The sequence below is a fragment of the Schistocerca piceifrons genome, chromosome X (assembly GCF_021461385.2).
Source record: "Schistocerca piceifrons isolate TAMUIC-IGC-003096 chromosome X, iqSchPice1.1, whole genome shotgun sequence".
Lineage (NCBI taxonomy): Eukaryota > Metazoa > Arthropoda > Insecta > Orthoptera > Acrididae > Schistocerca > Schistocerca piceifrons.
In genome coordinates this window covers 266,701,528-266,725,195 of record NC_060149.1, presented here as the reverse complement: position 1 = coordinate 266,725,195, position 23,668 = coordinate 266,701,528, and the positions used below count along the sequence as shown (strand labels likewise).

Genomic DNA, 23,668 nt, shown 5'->3' with positions numbered 1-23,668 from the left:
ACGCAAACGCTCGAAATTATAGTTCCAACAAACCCACAGATCTCTGTTCTACCCTTCCAAATTCAGGCACTTCAAAGACATTCTGTGTACAATGAGAGGCTTGGTTGCTGAAAACGTCCGCTGTAAAATGAAAGTGATCAAAAAGACAACATGAGATTCAATATTCTTTGAGTCAGGTTATGTCTCATAATAGATCTAAACTGGCGTCACCTATGTGTATTGTATGTTCTAACTTTGTTCCAAGAACTGTCATCCAGTGTTATAAATACATCAGGTAGCAAATTTGTTCAAAGATTCGTGGAAAATTAAGGTAAAAATAATTTTCTTTCTAAAATATGACTACGCTGCAACATGATGCTGCGATGAGAAATCGCAGTTGAAGCAGAACGATATTTAAGTTAACTTAGATCGCGGGTTAGAGACAATTAAAACTATATCAACATGCCTTAGTTTCATAACAATATTTTGTGGCAAGTATGTACGATTCGATATCTTCTGCGATAGGACTTTGTAACAGATCATGCTCAAATAGAAAGCCAAAAGTAAGGGATAGCATGATGAACTTTTGTTTCGTTAAAAGCGTAGACAATCTGTACCCACAGAATCGCAATTTAATTTAAATATTTGTCCATCTATACAGATGGCACTCCAGTATGTTTCGTTCAGAAACAAACTGATGTAGGGCAACGTACAAAGACCGTGTGCTCATGCTGGAAGCCGATTACCTGGCATGATTTCTCTGAAGCGATTGTAGAGTATCATCAGTAGCGCGTAATTGATTAAATACCATGGACAAATAAATGTGCTAATATGTATCACTAAAGTGCGCTAGATGGGTGCTTACGTTATAAAAGGGGGGTGGAGGAGAGACAAAGATGGACTCTGTGGCGGTTGAGCCCACGTTAATTTCAAGAAGAACACCCTATAGGAAGAAGAATGACTAATTCATTAGAAAGAGATACTCGTATGAGAAAAAGGGAGAACTTGCAGAAAACGAAGAAAGCAGAGAATAAAAACGGCGATGAGAGGAGAAGCACAAGGAAGAAGAAGAAATTACAGGGAATTTTAAGCAGACTTGTGAAACACGAGAGGCCTTTGACGCTGTCAAGGAAATAACTTAGAAGAGTGCACTAACAGATAAAAAACGAAATTGACAGAAAACTTGGTAATGAAAGGAATGCAAGAGGTGATACGAAACAGAAAAACAAAAGGGAGCCTAGAACAGAACGAAACACTTGGACCACACGAAAACACTCCAAACGCACTGCACCGCGAGGATATGCTGTAGCTAGTAGAAGTACAAACAAATTAATGAGTTACGTGAGACCAAATAACGCATGTATGATGCAGAATTGACAGAAAATATCTACCAATGTTGCACTAATGTGCACAGTAACATACCTGCAGCTGTAACAAAACTTAAAAGTGAGTTGTATTTTTCTTAAAGTTACCAAACAACAAAGACATAGTATAATGTATAATGTTGAAGGATCTAATAGGTAACACCGGTACTTCTACATCTGCCAGAAAACATGGCTTTAAAGCCAGTGCGATCAGTTTAGTAAGTAGAAAAAAATTCGACCTAGAAACCGAAATCCACTTCTCTTGTAAGAGAGGTGGCCTGATATCGATAGTCTGTCTAAGCAGTGCAGAAAATTATTTTTGTAGTTGGTACCGTAACTGAAGCCTTCTGCAATGGTGCAGTGGTATTGAAACAAATTCAAATACTTCAACCTAGTGGCTTATATTTTCAAATATATCCAAAATGATCATTATTTCTGGATATAGAATTTTATTGTTACTACAGGATCAATTGAATCGGAAATATCGGTGTTCAGATTCAATTACAGAAATGTTCTTCTCTTTTCTTTTCTTTCATGCCTAAAAATAAATGCTTTTTAAGACTCTTATCTCATTTACAGACTTATCTAGGGCAGCCTCAGATAGCTATCTTGGGCTTTGCGAGAGACGAAGACATAGGGTCAGGTTAAATAGTTCTCTCACGTGCGTGTACTGTCTAACAAATATTACGATCAGACTTCTAGGTCACTTTCATGATATACGAATTCCTAACAATAGCGCCAGTTCTCATGGAAACTCACAACAGTTGGCAGCACTAGCTGCAGACCACGTGATGTCTTGATACGAGGCCAAGAGTTTCATTTGAGATGGCGAACGCCGTCGTTGAGGTAGTGCGCAGGTGCGATGAAGCTAAAGAGTCTCTCACACTAGGTAGGTGCACAGAAGAAATAAAAAGACTTACTCTCTGCTCGGTGTGGGTTTCATGTTTGTGCTTGTTAATAGCCGCAACTGCGACCTAACTCTCAGAAGAATACGCGAAGAAATACAAGGAAAATGCATTGAACATTCAATGTGTGTCAACGAGACTTGTGTTATTTTGGGAACAAAAGTTCACATCACGAACTTCTGTGTGTCTGCGGCCTGAGAAAATTATAGTTTCCAGTAAAATTAAAGTGAATTGGCAACTAGAACTGTACACTTTCACAAATCGGCGCTTTTCGTTGTGTCTAACTAACATATTGCAATAAATCTTAATACAGAAAGTGTTCTACTGTTTTTTCACTTTAGTCATATTGATAAGAATTTTCTGATTTTCAAATGGGCTGTGATACCATAGAGTCGTTATAACTGTTTTCAGTTGTAAAATATGAGTCTTTCAATTGTTTCAGTAACACTTTGGTCGCTATAAGCATTGGAGATAGCCCTACGATATCTTAGATATATATAATAAAAAATACATCAGATGTTCGCCCCTCTCCGCGGAATGCTCTTCAGTGGCTTCACACTTCCTTGTAGCTAGTACACTCTTCCAGCAACAAATTTAAAAGCAGTTTCGGTAATTCATAACTGCTAACTTACGGTCTACAGTACTGCTACCGTATGCAGTCACAAATAAAACGTAGAAGAAATTTCTCATCAGGAGAGTAAAACAGAATTTCTCAGATCATGGAACGATTAACCACAAAGCCCAGTAGTGTAACTCTTCACACTTGATGAACTCGTCATGTACTGAAACATTCATCTGTACCATGTATCCAGTGTGTTTTTTGGATAGTTTGTCACGCAAGTGTGCTTTTCACTCAGTGTCTATCAAACTATATTAAGAATTCCTTGTAATTATATTACTACTCTTTCCCTTTTTCGTGGCTGCAGCTGCATTTGTAATTATTTTTGCCGTAGCATTTTCTCACTTCAGTAAAATACGCGCAGAAAATTGTTAAACGAAGTTATTACATCCACAGTAGTTGTTCCACCTTCTGCTTATAATTAACGTTGCTATTTCCTCTTTATGTCCTAATGTTCACCAATGCGAATAATGGATCAGCTGCAGATTTTCGATTTAGATGTGAAGACCAATTCTGTGACTGATCTTTTCACAAGAACGTTTCGCCTCAACAGTTCCGTGTAACCGATGCATAAGCATTTTTTTAAGTTGATGTCCTTTACAGTTTTTTCTTTTCGGAAAGACATCATCCAGCATTTAGTCAACCATCGGTCACTTCAGGTCACGGCCGACAATACTTAAATTTAAATATAATTTGGATTTGCTTGCACACACTCACTTTCTTGGCGATAAATAACCGTTTGGAAAACCGCAGAGTTGCATACGTGCCAAAACTTCTCGTTTCTTACTATGAAATGAGTGGACGACGCTCTAAATTTCCATAAATATCAATAGACAGTTATTTAAATTATTTTCACTTATAACGTTGTGTTAGCGACGCAGTGTCATACAACATGTCATAAAATTGTCAGAACCTACTAACAGGAAAAATTGAAAACAACACATTTAACAACGAAATTCTAGAATAAAAAAATAACAAAAAAAGAGTCTCTGTAGCTCCATTGTCAGACATTAAGACCACGCGAAGCTGGACAGTCACCGTGTCATCCTCAGTTACGGTATTGTTCTCCCTGCTATTGTCAACTTTCCGATCGTTGAAACCTGTATTTCTTCAAGTAGCTTCTCAACTGGCCACACGAGGCTGAGTGCATTCTGTTCTTCTTCCCACTAAGGACAAATCGTTGATAGTATCAGGAACTGAGCCAAGATCCTCTGATGGCAAAAAGACTCGCTGATTGCTCATTTATAATGGTGTACAATGATAACAATAATGAAAGACCACAAGAATTTGCTTCAGTTAACAAATTTTAACAAAAGACAGGAATAGGATATGGTGTTAGTCTTGATAAATATTAGTAGGAACCATCTCGGCATTCGCCTAGAATGATTTGGGATCTTGAATAGCAGGACAGCACAAAAGAAGGCAGTCAACAAAATCACTGCCCGATTGATCAGCTCGGTCAATGCCTCTCCCTAATACAACCACCAACTCAGAGAGCTAGAAAAGGCAATGAAGGCTGGCGCAAATTAAGTTATAAACTCCTTCGAGCCATTCAGCCTACGGACGGGGAAGGTACTACGATTGTTCTATTCACGTCCCCTTCACGATATCTGTTTTAAATGTAGTTGTAAAACTGACGAGTACGGCATAGTCAGCCGGCTGGTGTGACCGAGCTGTTCTAGGCGCTTCAGTCTGGAACCGCGCGACCGCTACGGTCGCAGGTTCGAATCCTGCCTCGGGCATGGATGTGTGTGATGTCCTTAGGTTAGTTAGGTTTCAGTAGTTTTAAGTTCTAGGGGACTGATGACCTCAGATGTTAAGTCCAATAGTGCTCAGAACCATTTGAATTTGAACGGCATAGTCTTGCGTTTATGTTGCTGGCGCGAGAGGGAGAAACATAGTGCGACTATGTAAAAGGACGAGCGCGTTTCGCCTCCCTGCTAATGATCGTATGCCGACTTCTGGTGAGAAAATTAGCTGAGTTGTAATCAGAAATTTCTTCCGTTCCTTGAAACTAGAGATGGGTCGAACTCGTTCATTCCCGTGAACTACTTCATTCATTTCACTCTTTGCCGTGAAGCGTTCAATTGAAGTAGTTCATTCATGAAGTACGGAAGCCTGGCGAAGTTGCCCAGTTCGCCGCTCAGCCGCGGCTACGCTGGCATCGCCTCGCTCGTACAATAAAGCTTCGTAATACTTCATAAGTTTACCAACAGATGGCCGAACTATGCAGTAAAGTGCACGCAACGTTTTACACATTTACAGCGTCTGAGTTAACTTGAACAGAGCATGGTCGAAGGGGACAAAGGAAAGGTAAACAGAGAAGCCTGTCACTTATAAAGAAGGTATTACGTTTAATGAAGCTCGACATTTTCTCACGAAGCGCCCAAAAAAGTCTTTATCTGCCAAGTGAAACCTTATTTGTTGTATTCATGGACTGAAAACTACAAAATAGAATGAGTATGTTTACCACTGTCACAAAGACTATATACCTACGTTAAGTAATTATTCAGAAGTTTTCTTGTAGATTTTATTTTTGTTGAGAGTAATAACCCTCAAAATTCAAAACATAAACTGTCACCTGTAGTCATTGGTACCATTTCAGGTAAAATCCCTCTTTATTTTATTCGGAAAGCAGTTTTTGTGTTTATTCACGCTTATACAATGGCTAGCAACTCGCAATCGCGTAAAAGTAGTGAAATTTGGGGTTTCTTCGCCGATTTAGGTGATGGGAAAGCAAAGTGCAACTGTTGTTCTAAGAGTATTTCGCCGCGCGATTCGTCGACAGGCAGTAGAGGGAGGACTGAAGTGAAGGGAGAATGAGTGACGTAGCGCCGATGTAGTGGGAGAGGGAGAGGGGAAGAGAGTGAGTGAACTAGAAAAAAGTGTGGAGTGTGCTATCTGTGAAGAGTTTGAAGTACCAGTTCATTGAAATTGAGTGGTTAGTTCACACTTCACTGGAGTGAAGCGTTCATTTGAACGACTCATTCACGAGCTCCCCATCACTACTTGAAACAGTGTACAAGTACTATGGCACAACGTGGATGCGAATTACAGGTCTGCGATATTGCTTTATCTTCCATCTTTATTAAGCCACCAACTGCTCAAAGACTCATTAACAATTCTGACAAACACTCTCAGCAGAACAATTTATGCATGCGGTAAGTATTCTGCTCGCGTTCATACATTGAAAAGATGTGTTGAGTGTCTGTGTGCAGCTCTTCCGAATGTAGGAGCGTATTGAGTTTCCTGAGAATAACAGTAGTCTCCACATAGCTCCGTGTGGTTCTGATATCAGTCAAAGAGTCTGACGCAGGAGTCGAATCTGTTGCAGACCTCTCGGAGTGCCAGCTGATGCAGGTGCCCGATGCTGTGTACCACCTCATGAGGCACACGGCGCTCAAGGGCTGCAACCTGTCTAGCAACGTCATTACCAAGCTGCCGCCCAAATTCGCCGTCAAATTCTCGTTGATCACAGGTAAGCAGCCTTGGTCGCAACAAATCGGCCTATTTAACTCTCTTCTTGCGGGTGCTGTGTCCTCACTTGCTTTTCTTTTGTGTGTACCTCTTATTTACTGTGTGATGAGCACGCTGACTGTCTTTTTATAAATTAAACACAAACTTGTACTTATGGCTTCAAAAAAAATCACGTTTGTTATTTCTTTTGGTACCCTCTTTTACCCAGAGTCGGCGGTTATTTCAAAAGTTGGACATTTACACTTTGCATCTTCGAAAAAGAAGGAAGGAAGGGAGAAAGTTTAGGGTTTAGACAACGAGGTCGTTAGAGACGGATCACAATCTAGGATTGTTTCAAGGATGGGGAAGGAAATCGGCCGTGGCCTTTCAAAGGAACCATCCCGGTATTTGACTGGAGCGATTTAGGGTACTCACGGAAAACCTAAATCAGGTTTCTCGGACGCGGATCTGAACCGTCATCCCCCAAATACAAGTTCAGAGTGCTAAAAACTGCGCCTCGTTGCTCGGTGTGCGTCTTCGAACTGTGAATGGGTACGTATGCAGGAGTACTGAACTGATTATATAATAATAAACTGACACAGCGTTCAACAACAGCTTGGCTTAAGGTAACATGAACTACAATAAATCCTTATGTCCTACGTACCCGCCCAACTGTTAAATTCCCTTCACTTCAAGTAAGCCGGCCGAAGTGGCCGTGCGGTTAAAGGCGCTGCAGTCTGGAACCGCAAGACCGCTACGGTCGCAGGTTCGAATCCTGCCTCGGGCATGGATGTTTGTGATGTCCTTAGGTTAGTTAGGTTTAACTAGTTCTAAGTTCTAGGGGACTAATGACCTCAGCAGTTGAGTCCCATAGTGCTCAGAGCCATTTGAACTTCAAGTAAGAATAAATTGTACTGCGCTGTTAAAATCTAACTCGGATACATTAATTCATTGCAAATTTTAGGTAATCATAATATACCTGTTACAATACACGAAACATCTGTGGCCATGGAGCTTGACGATATTTTCTAACACTGAAAATCAAACGACCTTTGGAATAGGTGGAAACAAAAGTAAAATACATTTATTTCGAGAATCAAATGTGTGATGCAAAATTATTATGGGGTAAAAATAGCTATTTCTCAGTACTATTTACAATTTAACGACTGTGTCATCAGTTTATCGTTTGTGCTACATTTTAGGTAGTCCTTCCACAATAATCTGACAGTTCACGACACGTAAATTCCTACATCGAAAAGTGACAACTGCTCTCGTCATGCAGCGATACCCACTAAAACATAACAGGGCTCAAAAATTCTAAATAAAGAATTAGATTGCAGCGTTTAATTCCGTGTCTACGCATTGTGGGTACTGATTTAAAAATCACATCCGTAGTTTTCTCACTTCTTTATTCTGTTGTTTTAAATGTAGGTGGAACGTTTCACCTATAACGAAAGCGAAACAAGTGACATTTACATTTGTATATGTCGTGCATTTCTGTCATCAATTTCTGCGCTCATGTGGGTGCCGAGGATTCACTTCTGTGGCAATATGGTGAGGAAATGACATGATCGAGCAGTGCTGACGAAAATCAAATTCAGTCTAGAGTCCCTGTCTAGTACACATTTTGAATCTTCATTTCAATGCATACCTTCACTGCAAAGTGAAAGTTTAATTGTATGAGCAGTTTTTGGAAGCTCATTATTTTTTTCTGGTGAACGTTTGAATTCATGAAAAAGGCTCGCAACTAATGATGAATAATATACTGTGCCAATTCGTAACAATAGCACTTTAAATCGTCATTTACAGTATATCTTTTGAAGATCTTGTTTTTGATATTTTTGTCTTGCATGCTATACTTCCGTCTTCTCATTCGCAGAATATTTGTAATTAAAATCTCTTTGCTTGTTTTCCGCTAATTCTTACAAACTGTAATTGCCCACAGCAACGTGAGATGCAGTGATAATGTAGTTCACCTTACCGAGTAATCATTGCTCTTATTGTTTCTGTGTTCTGAGTGAGTTCATAACATATATCTGGTGTGAAACAGAACAAATGTTGAAATGCTGTTATTATCGCTAAACAAGTTAACTGCTGACATCTTCGTAAGGCCAATAACCTATCGGCCGGTCTTAGAGGCTTTGACACATCGGTGCATCTTTGCTTGTAATTCGTGTGTTTCCTCTGGCGACGATTTTGCTTACAAGCTAAATGTTCCCGTTGGATGAGTGGCAGTGTAGCTAGTCTCGAAGTGTGTCACAAGTTGGGGTTGGTGTAATATTGCCGGAGCGCTGTGAGTAGGGCTAAAGTACTGTAACCAGGTTAAGCGGAGCCCTGATTTAGCCGTCTAGTATTTGCGTATCCAGCGGCAGGTGGCGTTGTCTCGTATCTTAGGTGCTGGCGATATCGAGGTCACCGCGGATGCGGTAGCAGTCTGCATGTTTGTGTGTCAGAGTTTTGGGGCAAGATATATGCGCACGTATTATCCCGGAAAAGGTGGAAGATAGAATGTAACTACATAAAGTGACAGAAATGTGATTCAGTAAAACGCCATTTTAAGTAAAGAACGGGACAGGAGTTCACAGGACACAGTTAGATCAAATTAATGCTTAGAAACTGCCGTCGAGCCTGGCCAGAAAGTTAAGGCTGGCCGTCTTGCGAACCATTATTTCGAAACAGATGGCTTGAAAATTCACCAAATCCGAGAAAAGCGAGCAGGTACGCAGTGAAAAATCGTACACCGATCGACGTCAACAATGTTAGTCTCATGTAGTTTAGATGGCGCTACAGAATTCCACTGTATGAGAAACCGCATAGGAAAAAAATACCTGAATTCGGACACTGTAGAAATGAATAACGTATTCATACCATGGCTACAGGACTCAAATATGACCAACAGAAACTGACCTCTTTTGTGGCGTGGAAGTCCACGAACAAATTTGCTATCTCACATTTTATTCTAGTCCAACAGATGTGTTGAACTAAACGCGTAAGCATTCACATGGCTCGTTCCCCGGGCGATAGTTCTGTAGCAAGAGCGACAGTGTCTCGAGCGCAGCAGCATCAGCATTTGGCTACATGTAGCACGCGCTTCCTGCAGTGCCTCAACTGCGCAGTAGCCCCGTTTATTTTCGTCCCGTCTTTGTCGACGGAAGAGGCAGATGTTTAATAGGTTCTAATTTTAAAAGGCAGGTGCATTGCACCATACTAGAGCTAAACCAATCGAGGTTCTGTTCAGTGTTCTTATGCCAAAGGACGCAACATTATTTGTTTGCCTTACGAAAGCAATCTAAGGACGCTGTGCAGAACAGTTATATAAGTCTAGATCACACACAACTGCTGAGATAATTGCCCTTTATCGATATACTCTCCAATTTCATCCAGTTATGCACTTTCAAATTTTTTTACAAAAAACGGACATTATTTTTTACGTGAGAATAAAATTGTTGGTAGAATTATATTTGCACCAGTAATCTACAAAACTAAAACTGGTTAGTACGACTGAATTGCGTCACAGGATTGGAATATACTGCAAGCCTGTGACGTCATTTTATCAACATTCCAATAAAATCTAATATTATTTGTTTTGAAATTTCCAACAGATTATCCTCAATATACAAAAAACATTTAACGTGTTTTCAAATATTTTCAGCTCCCACAATTAAACTTTCTTCAGTTTAAAAATCTTTCTTCCTCTCATTAGACGTGGTATACAACTTCTAGCTTTCGTTTTGACATTATAGCCAAGTTGGTAAGAAAAAAATCTATAAACGGAGGGTACAGATGCAGTTAACCTAGAACATAAATGAGGAAAATGCAGCCTTTTTCTTATAGTTATCGACTATAATTGACTTAGACAATCAGTTGGGTACTGTACTGATATCGTCTTGCAGTGCCACCAACCCTCCAACACCAAATGGATTTGTACCTGTTGACAATAACGTTTCAATTTATTCAAATTTTTTATTTGTTCAGGAAAATTCACATCGATTGGTTTACAATTAAGCTTTTGTTGATCGGCCAGCTCCAAATGGGAACAAAGTAACTGCAAGAACTTGAAACGCTGTGTATGTTGGAAGAAGAGTAATGAATAAACTTTTTCAACAAAACACTTTTTAATATAATTGGAAGGAAAATCAGCATTGGCCGTATTTTGTTGTTTTATTGTCAGCAAAATCGATTTTCGGTCACTTAGTGACAATCCTCAGTGCTGTAATATACAATTAAAATTGGTAGGCACTGGTATCAAACTATAACCACAGGCTTAGAGCGATCACACAAACTCAAAATACGGTCAATGCTGATTTTCCTTCCAATTCTATCCACTATTTGGTCGTGGTGCACACGACACGCCATGGAGTCGCCAATCAACACTTTCTAATCATTTTGTGTACGATTCGGCTCTCTGACACGCGTCAAATAATCAGAATCCACATTTGCATCCAGCACAACTGAAATTACAGACTGTAATCCTTACCCTGCTGTATGAAACAGCCCCCTATGTGTATTTAACACAACTTGAAACATGCCCTAATAAGTCCTGTCAAACATAATATGGTATAAAAGGTTATAGATCCAGAAATAGATACCAGAGGCACTGAGCACTATGGGACTCAACTGCTGTGGTCATAAGCCCAGAGGCACTGAGCCAAGGGATAAGGGACTATAGAGATTTGGAAATGAATAGCAAATAATATTGACCAAAGATATTACAAAAATATTTTTGTTTAACATTAAATAGGCTACCGAGCTGCACCTAACTTAAACATAATTTTGCCTGAATCATTTCCCTCTTGTGATATGTGGTCCAGATGTTATCAAAAAAGATAAGTGACAACAGCTCATCCTGTTGAAATGGATATCATTCCTGATGGATGCCTGATAACATATCATAGCAGTCATCATGCAAAATTGTCTGGAATAACTTGATCACAAATAAGATTGAATTTAGGGAAATACAGAATTTCAACCTTTTTGGTTTGAACACCCATTCACCTCATTACTGCTGAGTTTGTTCATTGAAACTTATAGCACAGTAATCTGTTATTTGTGGTTAAGTGAGCTAATTTCTGAAATATATACTAGAAATTACTGTTGTAGAAATATACAGTGTCAATGGCACATACTGCAGATACTACAGAATAATTAGCACCAGTGAACAACCTAGAGTCATTGACTCACTTTGAAAAGTAATATGAGTTACATATTTTAGAAAAAGTGGAGATGTACAAACTTGGCGCATTACTGATGTATTACACATTCACTTTAATGTAGTAGATGAGGCTGAAGCGCTAGTTATTAGTTACTGAATGTGATGTACAAAGCAGTGGAGCTTTTTAGTAGACTTGTGTAAGTATATCTGTGATAACTTGATTACCTATTTATTAAGCAGCATGGTGACCAAAAATTATTGTTGGATTTAGGTGCTTAACAAATAAATCATATGAACACTGATTGATGATGAAGATTTGCATAAGTCACAGAATTTTAGTCTCCCTTGTATTGTACTGTATTTTATTGTATGGAACTGGGGAGCTAGAAATGGCGGAGAGGCTTCGTCTCCACTGTAGCCCTCAGTGGTTCACAACCCCACAACAGGCTACAGCAGTCCACTCACGCCACTGCCATCCCACACTGAACCAAGGGTTATTGTGTGGTTCGGTCCCCAGTGGACCCCCACAGGAACATTTCACACCACAAGAGTGTAACCCCAATGTTGCGTGGTAGAGCAATTAAGGTGTACACGTATGTGGAGAAAGTGTTTGTACAGCAATCACTGACATAATGTAACTGAGGTGGAATAAGGGGAACCAGCCCACATTCACCGAGGCAAATGGAAAACCACCTTAAAAACCATCCACAGACTGGCCAGCACATCGGGCCTCAACACTAATCCACCGGATGGATTCATGCTGGGGACCGGCACACCTTCCCGTCCAGAAAGCAATGCATTAGACTGCATGGCTAACTGGGTGGGCTTTAGTCTCCCTTACATGAAGATCAGCATAGAACCATTAAGAAACATGAAAATGAAAGCAGTTATGTAAAATTCAAGTCTTCTCTAGGAATAACTCTGCATGTTGATGTTACATTACAGTCAAATTTATTCCCTGTTACTCAGTAACTACAGTCTACTTTTCATAATTTATTCTCTTTATTCACCAGATTTGGCCTAGCCATTTTGTGTCTGTTGAAGTTTTGTAAAATGGAATACACCTTGCACTAAGTACAGCATATGAACTTGTGCACAAAATCACAACCAAAGTATGCTTTGATGTTTGTCACATTTGAGTGGGAAAGCATTTTCAGTGTTGTGGATGTCTGATGACAAAAATGACTTAGTTTTGTAATCAGTATTTAGTAGGCTTATCTTCTGTCTGCTGCCACAGCTAGCATGTTTTCTCAATACTGTGATGAATATATGATTACTTAGAATATTGGTTTAGCTTTTAAATTTTCATAATTTTATGTCCATCTTATCATTACATACTGCCTTTGCAGATAATGTATTTTACATGCATCCTAATTTTTTGTAAGAATGGTTGTTTCAGTTTGTTTAATGACTGAAGCAATGATTGAACTACTGACAAATACAACTAAAAAACTAAGTATGCATTACAAGTAGTGTAGTGTCCAAAGAATTTAATTTTAATAAGTTATTATTATTGACAGATCTAAACTTGGCAAGGAATCAGATGAGCAGGCTTCCAGATGAGTTGGCAGACCTAAATGAGCTGATTCATTTGGATATTTCCCATAACTCATTCACAACGCTACCCCATGCTGTGTACAAAATGCCAAAGCTGGTGAAATTGAGTGCACACAACAACTACATTATTGGTAAGTTACACTCCATGCTGCAAAATAAAATCAGATTTTCCTTGGCACATCAGAATCATTTCTTGAATTTTATCATTGAACATTCTTACACAGTACTGTACTTTTTAGTCACATTTTTAAAGTGTGAAACAATCAACATTTTAGTACAAATGGTGCGCTAAAACTGTGTTTAATTGTTGAGTTATTTTTCTAGTAGTATAGGGTGCATTCAAATACATTCTTTTTGATGTGTATAGCTGACAGCCTATCCTTACAAAATGCCAGGTGCAAGCTAGCCTATTCTTTCAATGCCACAATTACCAACTGCTTTTGTAAATATTAAAGCAATAATAATTTCATTGTGGTTTTTAATGCCCACATGATACTGATGCTGGTGCTACCAAGTAGTGTGTTACCAACTACAAAGTAACCCCCCCCCCCCCCCCCCCATCTCCACTGCCCATTTCAGTATTAAAATATAGCTTATTTATTTTACTTTAATGTTGCAGATGTAGAGGTAGAAAGGCTACAGGAGGCACCCAGTTTGCAGGAGGTAGACCTGCAGAATAACCCACTCAGTGCAAGAACGCATACAGCACTGGAGGCGGTCACCTCTCCTCACATACTAGTGAGTGTAAGGGAAGTGGAGGACTGGGAAGACCTCACTGTGTAATAATTCAAGAGTTGTTTTTAGATTCAATCTCAGTATGACTCATTTTAATTGAATATGTGATTGTTACCAGAGTGCTTTCCATTTGTATTGTACAGATTATTTTTACTCAATGTATCCTCTATTCACATTCTGCCAGCAGTATTAAGGAGTGAAAGAAAGAGGGCAACATTATGTAATTTGATCTGTACACCTGTGGTATTATTTTAATACAAGGTTTAGCCTGTTGATGTGTGAATATCTTTACACATATTCTTCAGTGTTTCTGAGAAACACTTCAATCACATGTTAAATGTTGTATATTTATTACTGACTGTACGTTTCTGTGTAACATTGTGAAGTAGTAACTAATTTTTTATAATTAGTAGAAAACACATGAAAAATAAACATGCTGTACTTTATTAGAAGATAATACCAAATACAGATCACATTGAGACTAGTGTCGATATGAGAGTAAAATTGTCATTTAATCTGAATTTGTTAATCTGAGATCCAACAGCACAGTTCATTTTTTGAACAATTTTTAATTCATTGTTGACAGTAGTGTAACTGCTGACTAGTTATTAGGCAACAGGTCCACTACTGAAGAATTTAAATCAAAATTTAAAGTAGTATTGTCTTTTCAGCCTAGGAATTTGGCTGTGAAAATGACACTGTTACTATAGAAAAAAGATATTCAGAGGAGCCCGAGCACTATTAAATGCAGTGCATGAAATGTACAACTACAATTTTTTACATTTTTTTAACTCAGCATTTGAGTGATCATTCATAGTTCAGGTATTTTGTTTAATGTGTCACGTGTGCCTTTCTAAGTCACCTGTCTTGGAGAAGCAATTATGTTCATCAAATGGCCAGGAATACTTAAGTACCTCATATCAAACAGATGGATCCTTAATTAATATAGACAGTAATTATATTATACAGGGTCAAATATGTCTCTACTGTGAAGTGCCCTATAATGACTTCGTATTTATAAACTTTGTACACTCAGTATATCTCCATGTATTGTGACGATGAACTATGTACAAAGTATTTACATATTAACTGAGTACATTTCTTTGCATACTCAGATGTAGCAACACACTGCTGGAACTTTTATCTTTACTGCAAGAAGCCCATTGCGTGAAACTTTTCACTTTTGTTTTCAAGGTGAAATTATATAGCTAATGACAAATCTCAAAACACAATTTTTCCACAGTTTGTATTGACAGCAGTAAAATTTACCTCACGAGCTGCCAATGGTCTCCATTATATTGAGTAGTATTGAATTAATTTGTATCCATAAATTCTGAATTAAATTTTCTCTGCCTGATAAAAATAAAATAAAAAATAAATACACGAAAAATACAGGCAGCTGAACTCCCATTTTTTTATCTGCTCATCAGCACTCAGTATCCAAAGGGAATTAAATAGCAGCTCAATTACATAGTTCCTAGATGTGGAACTTTCTAATAATAATGAAAGAAAGTTACCCACATAAAGCAGGTGCTTTCACTAATAAAGTATCCCTTTAAATTGTTTGCACATGTATATTAATTCAGTGTGCAGTTTGAAGATATGCTCACTTTATTTGTCTACAGTCTGAGCAAGTGACGATTTATGAAATAAACAGAATAAACACATTTTTAATCATTGTCTATGATATTTTCAATACTGTTAATTGAGAGGCTTTTGAGGCATGACTGAAAAAAAATTACAATTTTTAAGATAAATTATGTAAACAACAAATCAGAAATATATTTCAGTGTCACTCTCAAACATAAACTAATTCAGAAGTCTGCAACAATACTGTACACAAGCAGTATGTGCTTAAAAAGCAGACTTTTGTTGTAGTCAATGCCTGTATGTTATTTAAATCAAACAATTGTATATTTACCAAGTAGAATCACCAGCCACAAACACTGTACTCTAATGAGTATGATCTCATGAATGTACCTGTAAAACTATTCAGCTTGGATTTTAAACTATGTATTTTACAACAGCATGAGAGAACCTGATAAAAATGTGTCAGTCAGTGACAAGATTAGTTTGAAGGTTAAAAACATTTATTTGATGTAAGTAGAAATAATTTTAACTGTGTTGTAGATTTGTGATGAGTCATTTTAACAGTATTTTATTTTTTTATGTCTATGGAATTAATGTGTATTCATCATATATGTATATATTTGTAATTTTGCATATTAAAGATAATTTTAAATATCACCTCGTAAATTTATTGTGTATGTATCCTCATTGGATCGCTTTCATTTATTTTGTACTTTAGGAGTGATATCATGCATATAAGGAAGAATTTTGTATTATTAAGTGAATTAAGTCACATAAGGATCATAAAGATAAGAGAAAGTAGGGCTCATGCAGAGGTGTATAGATAGTCATTTTTCTCTTGCTTTATTTGTGAGTGGAATAGGAAATGAAATGATTGGTAGTGGACATGGTACCCTCTGCCTTGCACCATAAAAAGGCTTGTGGGCTACATAATTATGTAGATAATTAATGTCATATGAGATAATAATGTTATACTCTGTTTACAAATTTTGATCACCATGGTGCTTCTGGTATGTATTACTCAGCCAACATCCAATACATTTTACACATCAGACAGTACCAGATATCTTGACTTGCAGGCACATTCTTCATGCATATTATATTTTTGTACATCTGTGAATGACAGCATAGTATCCTTAATGGAAAATATACAAAAATTTCTTTGACAGCCAACACAAAATCTTGATAGTGCAGAAGTAATATCCTTTCTTTATTTATTTGATCCATGTCATCTGACATTACATATTGTGCTAAAGATGTCAAAGTCATGTTAATGCACTGATGGGAAAAAAAAATTGCAACACCAAGAAGGATTTGTGTGACATAAACGAAGGTTGGTAGGCATGTTTCTATATCTGAAAGATATCTATTCAAATTTCACGCCAGTCACATAAGAGTGGCCCTAGTAGCACCACTATGAGGATGCGAATCAGGTTTGCTTTAAATGCATGTTGTAACAGTCATGAGCATTAGTTACCTTTCAGATTGGGTGTGGTGAGCTGATATTAGTTAATAATGCCTATAAGGCGATAAAGATGCCATTATCAACACCTAACTGAGTTTGAGCAAGGTCGTTTAGTAGGACTATGAGGAGCTGGTTGTTTCTTTGGTGATATTGCAGAAAGACTTAGCAGGAATGTAGTCACTGTACATGATTTCTGGCAGCGGTTTTTGCAAGAGTGTATGGTCCCAAGAAGACGAGGCTCCCGATGGCCACTTGACACTGCCTGAGAGGGAAGACCAGTTTGTTCGGCGTATAGCTGTGGCACGTCATACTGCATCTGCAGCAGCAATCTGAGCACCAGTTGGCACTACAGTGACACAATAGACTGTTACAAATTGGTTACTTCAAGGACAAATCTGAGCCAAACGCCATGTAGTGTGCATTCCACTAACCCCAAACCATTGCCATTTGAAACTTCAGTGGCATCAAGCAAGAGCTCATTGGAGGGCAGGGTGGAGGTCTGTAGTGTTCTCTGATGAAAGCTGGTTCTGCCTCGGTGCCAGTGATGGCCATGTGTTGGTGACAAGGATGCCAGTTGAGGGCCTGCAAACAACCTGTTTGTGTGCTAGACACACTGGACTTACATCTGGAATGGTCTGGGTTGTGATTTCGTATGATAGCAGGAGCACTCTCATAGTTATCCCACGACCCTGACTGCAAATTTGTGTCAGAGTTATCACAAATACACTCCACAAAACATTCAATAAACTAAACTTGCGATTTAGAGTGGTCTAATGTCCTCTGTGCCATCTATTCTTACCTTTTGGTGCCTTAGTATTAATACAATATAAACTTGCCATTCACCCATAAGTGTTTTAATGTATCACTCTTACTGTTTTCAGTATGCTGCAAACAATTGAGTCTTTTCTAACTATTTGAGTGTGATTATTTCATCTGGCATACTGATTGACAAATTGCAAATGTAAGATATCATAATAAGTTACATTTCAGCTACCGATATGTTTCTAGAATGAAAACGTAAGTATTTTGTCATTTAAACACATGAAAATAAACTAGGCAAGAAGTTTGGATACTGACAGAGTACAGAATCCATGATAAATCACCGACATCCACACTTCTATTGAAATATCAGAGGTAGGTTGGTTGATTTGTTGGGGGGAGGGGACCAAATAGCAAGGTCATCAGTCCCATCGGATTAGGAAAGGACGGGGAAGGAAGTCAGCCATGCCCTTTCAAAGGAACCATCCTGGCATTTGCCAGAAACGATTTAGGGAAATCACGGAAAACCTAAATCAGGATGGCCGGACACGGGTTTGAACTGTCGTCCTCCCGAATGAGAGTCCAGCATGCTAACCACTGCATCATCTTGCTCAGTAAATATTAGAGACTACTATCTGAAGTGGTGCAAGCTAGAAGAGTTGCATGAAACTTGTAGCACACAAGTTAAACATTAGACTGCTGTTCAATGAAAAAACTGTGGGAGTACATAGCTTATCTCAATGGCAGATGTTTCATAAAATATACATTCTAGCCATTTTTGAAATCTTCTTACTTTGTTTGGGGTCTTTACCAGAGCTTGTCTGACAAGTTAAAGATATCTCAAAATGAAGGTTGTGGTTCATGGTGAGCTCATTTAGTTATATAATTATACTAGCCTTTCTCTGCAGCTTTATGCATTCGACACACATATTTAACACCTCCTCCTCTTCCCCCTTTCTGTGTCCACTTTTTCCTCCTTCTTTCTGTGTTCCTCATCCTCCCACCTCTGTCTGCCTGTATGTCTCAGTCCCTTCATCTCCTCCTCCCTCTCTCTTTGTCCATTTCCTCTTACCCCTCTTCTGATCATATCCTCCTCCCCCTCTCTTTCAGTCTCTGCCTCCCCTCTTCCTTCTCCAATTTTCCTCTACACCTTCCATCTGCCTCATGCATCTCCCCCTCCTCCCCTCCCTCTGCCCATTTCCTCCTTCCTTTTGCTCTGTCCAGCCCCTACACTATCCATCTCAACCTGTTCCAAGCCATGCTTATCGAAACATATAGCCCCTGAACTATAATTCAATAAATCAGACTGATACTACTCCCTAACATGGTTCCCAGACACAGTGCCTTTCATGCAGGGCAGTCTATACACCAGGGGCTGGGGGAGAAAAAAAACGTCTTTGCCTATATCTTCACTCCTATTATAAACCCAAGAGTGCAGATACTCATGAGGCCTGCTGTTTCTGTGACAAATTTGGCTGAAATGAATTCAGGGATTTGGGAGAAGATCTTAGACATATGCTCTGCTTTATATATAAACACACAAAAAGTGCGAGAGATAATGTAAATAACTACAGTCTCATCACAATTTTCTCTTGCATTTCAAAAATATCAGAAAAAGTTATCCACTACAAGCTTATGGAATCTGTAAATAAAAACAAAACCCTATGTCATTAACAACACAGATTCATAAACAAGATGTCACCAATCACAATCATTTATGAGTCCATTAATTGTAAACTAAGCCTGACGGAAGTGAAACAAGAATCAAAAGCAGTGATTACGGTATTAACAAAAGCTTTTGACATGGCAAATCATAAGAGTCTGTCGTCAAATCTTGAAAAGTATAATATTCAGAGTCTGTCCAAAAGCTGAATTAGTTCCTTCCTGAACAATCTTAAGCAGTGAGGATCAGTCCACTACCGTCCACCTTAAAAGTATTTCTGAAGATACATCAGGGTATAATCTAATTAAATATATTGTACCCCAAGCATCAATAATGGGACCACTTCTGTTCCTTTTGTACATTAATGATCTAAGGGTAAACATGGACCCCCATAAAACAATCATACTTGCAGATGACACCATTCCTTTATTAGGAGAAAGTACGGAAGAATTACAGCAATCAGTAAACACTGTCACAAAACAACTTAGCAACTGGGCGCAGAAGACACTGAAGTGGCAGGAGTCATGGGATAGTAATACGCACATATACAGAGGCGCTAGTTATCATGTACACACAGTACTCAGGTGGTTCATGTGAAAAGGCTTCCAAGATGATTATGGTCACATGACAGGGATTAAGAGACTTTGAATGTGGAACGGTAGTTGGAGCTAGACACATAGGACATTCCATTTGAGAAATCATTGGGGAATTCAATATTCAGAAATCTACAGTATCAAGAGTGAGCCGAGGATACCAAATGACAGGAATTCTCTCTCACCGCGGACAACGCAGTGGCTGGTGGCCTTCACTTAACGAACGAGAGCAGCAGCATTTGCATAGAGTTGTCACTGCTAGTAGATAAGCAACACCATATGAAATAACCACAGAAATCAATGTGGGATGTACAATGAACATATCCAATAGGAAAGTGATGTGAAATTTGGCGTTAATGGGCTACAGCAGCAATGGAACGACATGAGTGACTTTGTTTACAGTATGACATCACCTGCGGCATGCCTCTCCTGAGTCCGTGACAATGTTGGTTGGACCCTAGATGACTGGAAAACTGTGGCTCGGTCAGATGAGTCCTGATTTCAGTTGGTGAGAGCTGATGGTAGGATTCGAGTGTAGCACAGACTCCATAAAGCCATGGACCCAATGACAGGGCAAACTGGTGGCTCCATAATGCTGTGAGCTGTGTGTACACTAACCATTTACTGGAAATGGTTACATTTGGCTACTTGGAGACAATTTGCCGTCATTCATGGACCTCATGCTCCCAAACAATAATAGAATTTTTATGGATGACAATGAGCCATGTCACCAGGCCCCAATTATTCGTGATTGGTTTGAAGAACATTCTGGAAAATTCGAGCGAATGATTTGGCCTCTCATATTGCTCGACATGAATCCGATTGAACATTTATGAGACATCATCAAGAAGTCAGTTTAAGCACAGAATCCTGCAAGCACAGAACCCTGCACCAGCAAAACTTTCACAACTATGAATGGCTACAGAGGCATCACGGCTCAATATTTCTGCAGGGGACTTCCAACGACCTGTTGAGTGCATGCCACATTGAGTTGCTGCACTATGTCAGGCAAAAGGAGGTCTGACACAATAAGGATATATCCCAAAAAACTGTCGCACTAAAATTTCACTGTTCCCTAAACATGGATATACAGAGCTCACTATCAACAATGGAATAGTTGGTAACAGTACAGCACAGAAACTATATTCTTAGGACTATGCTGCTGTATGGTGTGGCAGGTGGCAGTTGACACTAAATAACGAAAAGTGTGAGGTGATCCACATGAGTTCCAAACGAAATCCGTTGGAATTCGATTACTCGATAAATAGTACAATTCTCAAGGCTGTCAATTCAACTAAGTACCTGGGTGTTAAAATTACGAACAACGTCAGTTGGAAAGACCACATAGATAATATTGTGGGGAAGGCAAGCCAAAGGTTGCGTTTCATTGGCAGGACACTTAGAAGATGCAACAAGTCCACTAAAGAGACAGCTTACACTACACTCGTTCGTCCTCTGTTAGAATATTGCTGCGCGGTGTGGGATCCTTACCAGGTGGGATTGACGGAGGACACCGAAAGAGTGCAAACATGGCAGCTCGTTTTGTATTATCACGTAATAGGGGAGAGAGTGTGGCAGATATGATACACGAGTTGGGATTGAAGTCATTAAAGCAAAGACTTTTTCGTCGCGGCGAGATCTATTTACGAAATTTCAGTCACCAACTTTCTCTTCCGAATGCGAAAATATTTTGTTGAGCCCAACCTACATAAGTAGGAATGATCATCAAAATAAAATAAGAGAAATCAGAGCTCGAACAGAAAGGTTTAGGTGTTCGTTTTTCCCGTGCGCTGTTCGGGAGTGGAATGGTAGAGAGATGGTATGATTGTGGTTTGATGAACCCTCTGCCAAGCACTTAAATGTGAATTGCACAGTAATCATGTAGATGTAGATGTAAAATGGAATAAGCATATACAATATCTTAATGCAAAATTCTTTGTTCACTAAAATTCTGCTCTAGTGAGAAAACTGCGAAGAGTGGGACAGTAGAGTGCAAAAACGAAAAGTGATATTCATGGTCAATTTGCCAGATAAAACAGAATCTGAGGTATTACCCATATCAGCACATCCCTGTGCCAAAATGGTACTTTCCACATAGGAATTAAACTTTATAACAAACTTTATGAAAACATGAAAGCAAATAATTAGGTCAACTTATCTGGAAAATCTTTAAAGTCATGTTTACAGCATCACTGCTTTTACTCCACTGAACATACATCTCGCTCAGTGCACCCAGAATATCTGCATTTGGGACAGTGCACAGCAAGTCTGTGATCTGTGTCAGCTGTGTATGTAAGATGAAGAACAATATACGATTCTGGTGGTGTATACAATGCACACCATGAAGATGTACCTGCAGTATGACCTCAGCAAGTCACTTAAAAATAATTAACATACCTCATCTTGTATAAATCTTATTTCTCTGTTCTCTCTATCTTATTCATGTCTAAAATCTTCGCTTATAGTTCCTGAAGTTGTCATGGTAGGAAAATGGTGAGTCCTGATTACTACAGGACAGTCATGTAAACTGCTTGGAAAATTTATGGCAATTTGTTTTTCTCTAAAGGTACTGTTACAAGGGAAACATATGAAATTTTCACACACAAAACTCAAATTTGAGCATGTCAGTTACTTTAAAATAGAGAAGGAATTTTAGTGATTTATTGATAGCTTATTGTCATTTATGCGGACCTATTCCAGTACCTATTGTAAATACTATTTTATCCTTTTTAAGAAAATTAAAACATTGATTGCCACACACTTAGTTATGGATGTTTCATTGGAAGGGCAGGACAAGTACAAGGCACGAGGCATGAGGCTCTGCTGCGGCAGTCGGCGGCCACATGGCAGTCAATGTGTTAATGTTCCGAGACGTCATCCACCCAACTGCAAAGTGACTTGACTTGACTGGCTCACTTGACATTGTGGCCGATCGCTATCTGATGTACTCACAAACACTTTTGGTGAACGACATACAAGTTTTCTGAGTCTGGTACTGCGTCATATTGTATAAAACTGCAGCTGGAGAAAAACCAATGTTTCGGCCACAGTTGCAGCGACCTTCTGCTAGATCTACTGGTGCATTCTAGTTATGCAACATCCTTTATATTTTGTTATTACTGTTCACTGGGCATGCCATTATGTCATAATTTTAAAAAAAGATAGTTCATTTCATTGGTCACTTAAGGAAGGAGGAGAGGGAACTTTATTTTAATAGGTTACTGCATTGGAGGGAGAGCGTAACCTCTGTTACCTATTGGCTCTTGTGTTATGTGCCATGATTGGTGGTCACCGGCAAATGAGACGTTGGCTCCTGTTTACCAAATGCTGCACGTCGGTCATGCGGCGGCAGTTACTCGCTGGTAGTATTCATGCCTCGTGTTGACAGTGTGGTCTGTTGGGCTCTGATTGCTGGCAGCCAAGATGGGGCAAGCCTGAGTCCATTCTCTCCATTCATGTTCTTAGGGTGTTTAAGTATTTCAAAATTTCAATGGCCTCTCTGATTTTGCATTTCGTCATAATCAGCTGCTTGCCCAATGCACAGGATTCACAGAATTTTATTTCTTTTCTGCAGTCTTGCTGATGTTCTGCCACGGCAGATTTGTTGTGTTGCCCTAATCAAATATAGTGCTCATATTCCTGAATGCGCGTTGCTATTGGCCTGCCAGTCTCACAAATGTATGCCTCTCCACATTTACATTCCACCTTGTAAACACCTGCAGTGTGTAATGCATCCACCTCGTCCTGAGTGGAGCCTGGCACGTCCTTGATCTTGGGACCGTCACAGAAGACAGGCAGCACCCCAACACGGCGGTGTTTGCCAATTCGGTC

General features: G+C 39.1%; 1 protein-coding gene across 1 annotated transcript in view; it reads left to right on the top strand.

Annotated features, from left to right (window-relative positions):
- LOC124721501 (leucine-rich repeat-containing protein 20-like) overlaps positions 1 to 15,938 on the top strand; it is a 40,252-nt gene extending 24,314 nt beyond the window's left edge. Inside the window, exons 2-4 of the mRNA XM_047246516.1 lie at positions 6,202 to 6,345; positions 12,996 to 13,163; positions 13,652 to 15,938. Of these exons, the coding sequence (XP_047102472.1) occupies positions 6,202 to 6,345; positions 12,996 to 13,163; positions 13,652 to 13,815 (476 nt within the window). The 3' untranslated portion in view covers positions 13,816 to 15,938. The remainder of the gene's footprint in view (positions 1 to 6,201; positions 6,346 to 12,995; positions 13,164 to 13,651) is intronic.
- The last annotated feature ends 7,730 nt before the right edge of the window (positions 15,939 to 23,668 follow it).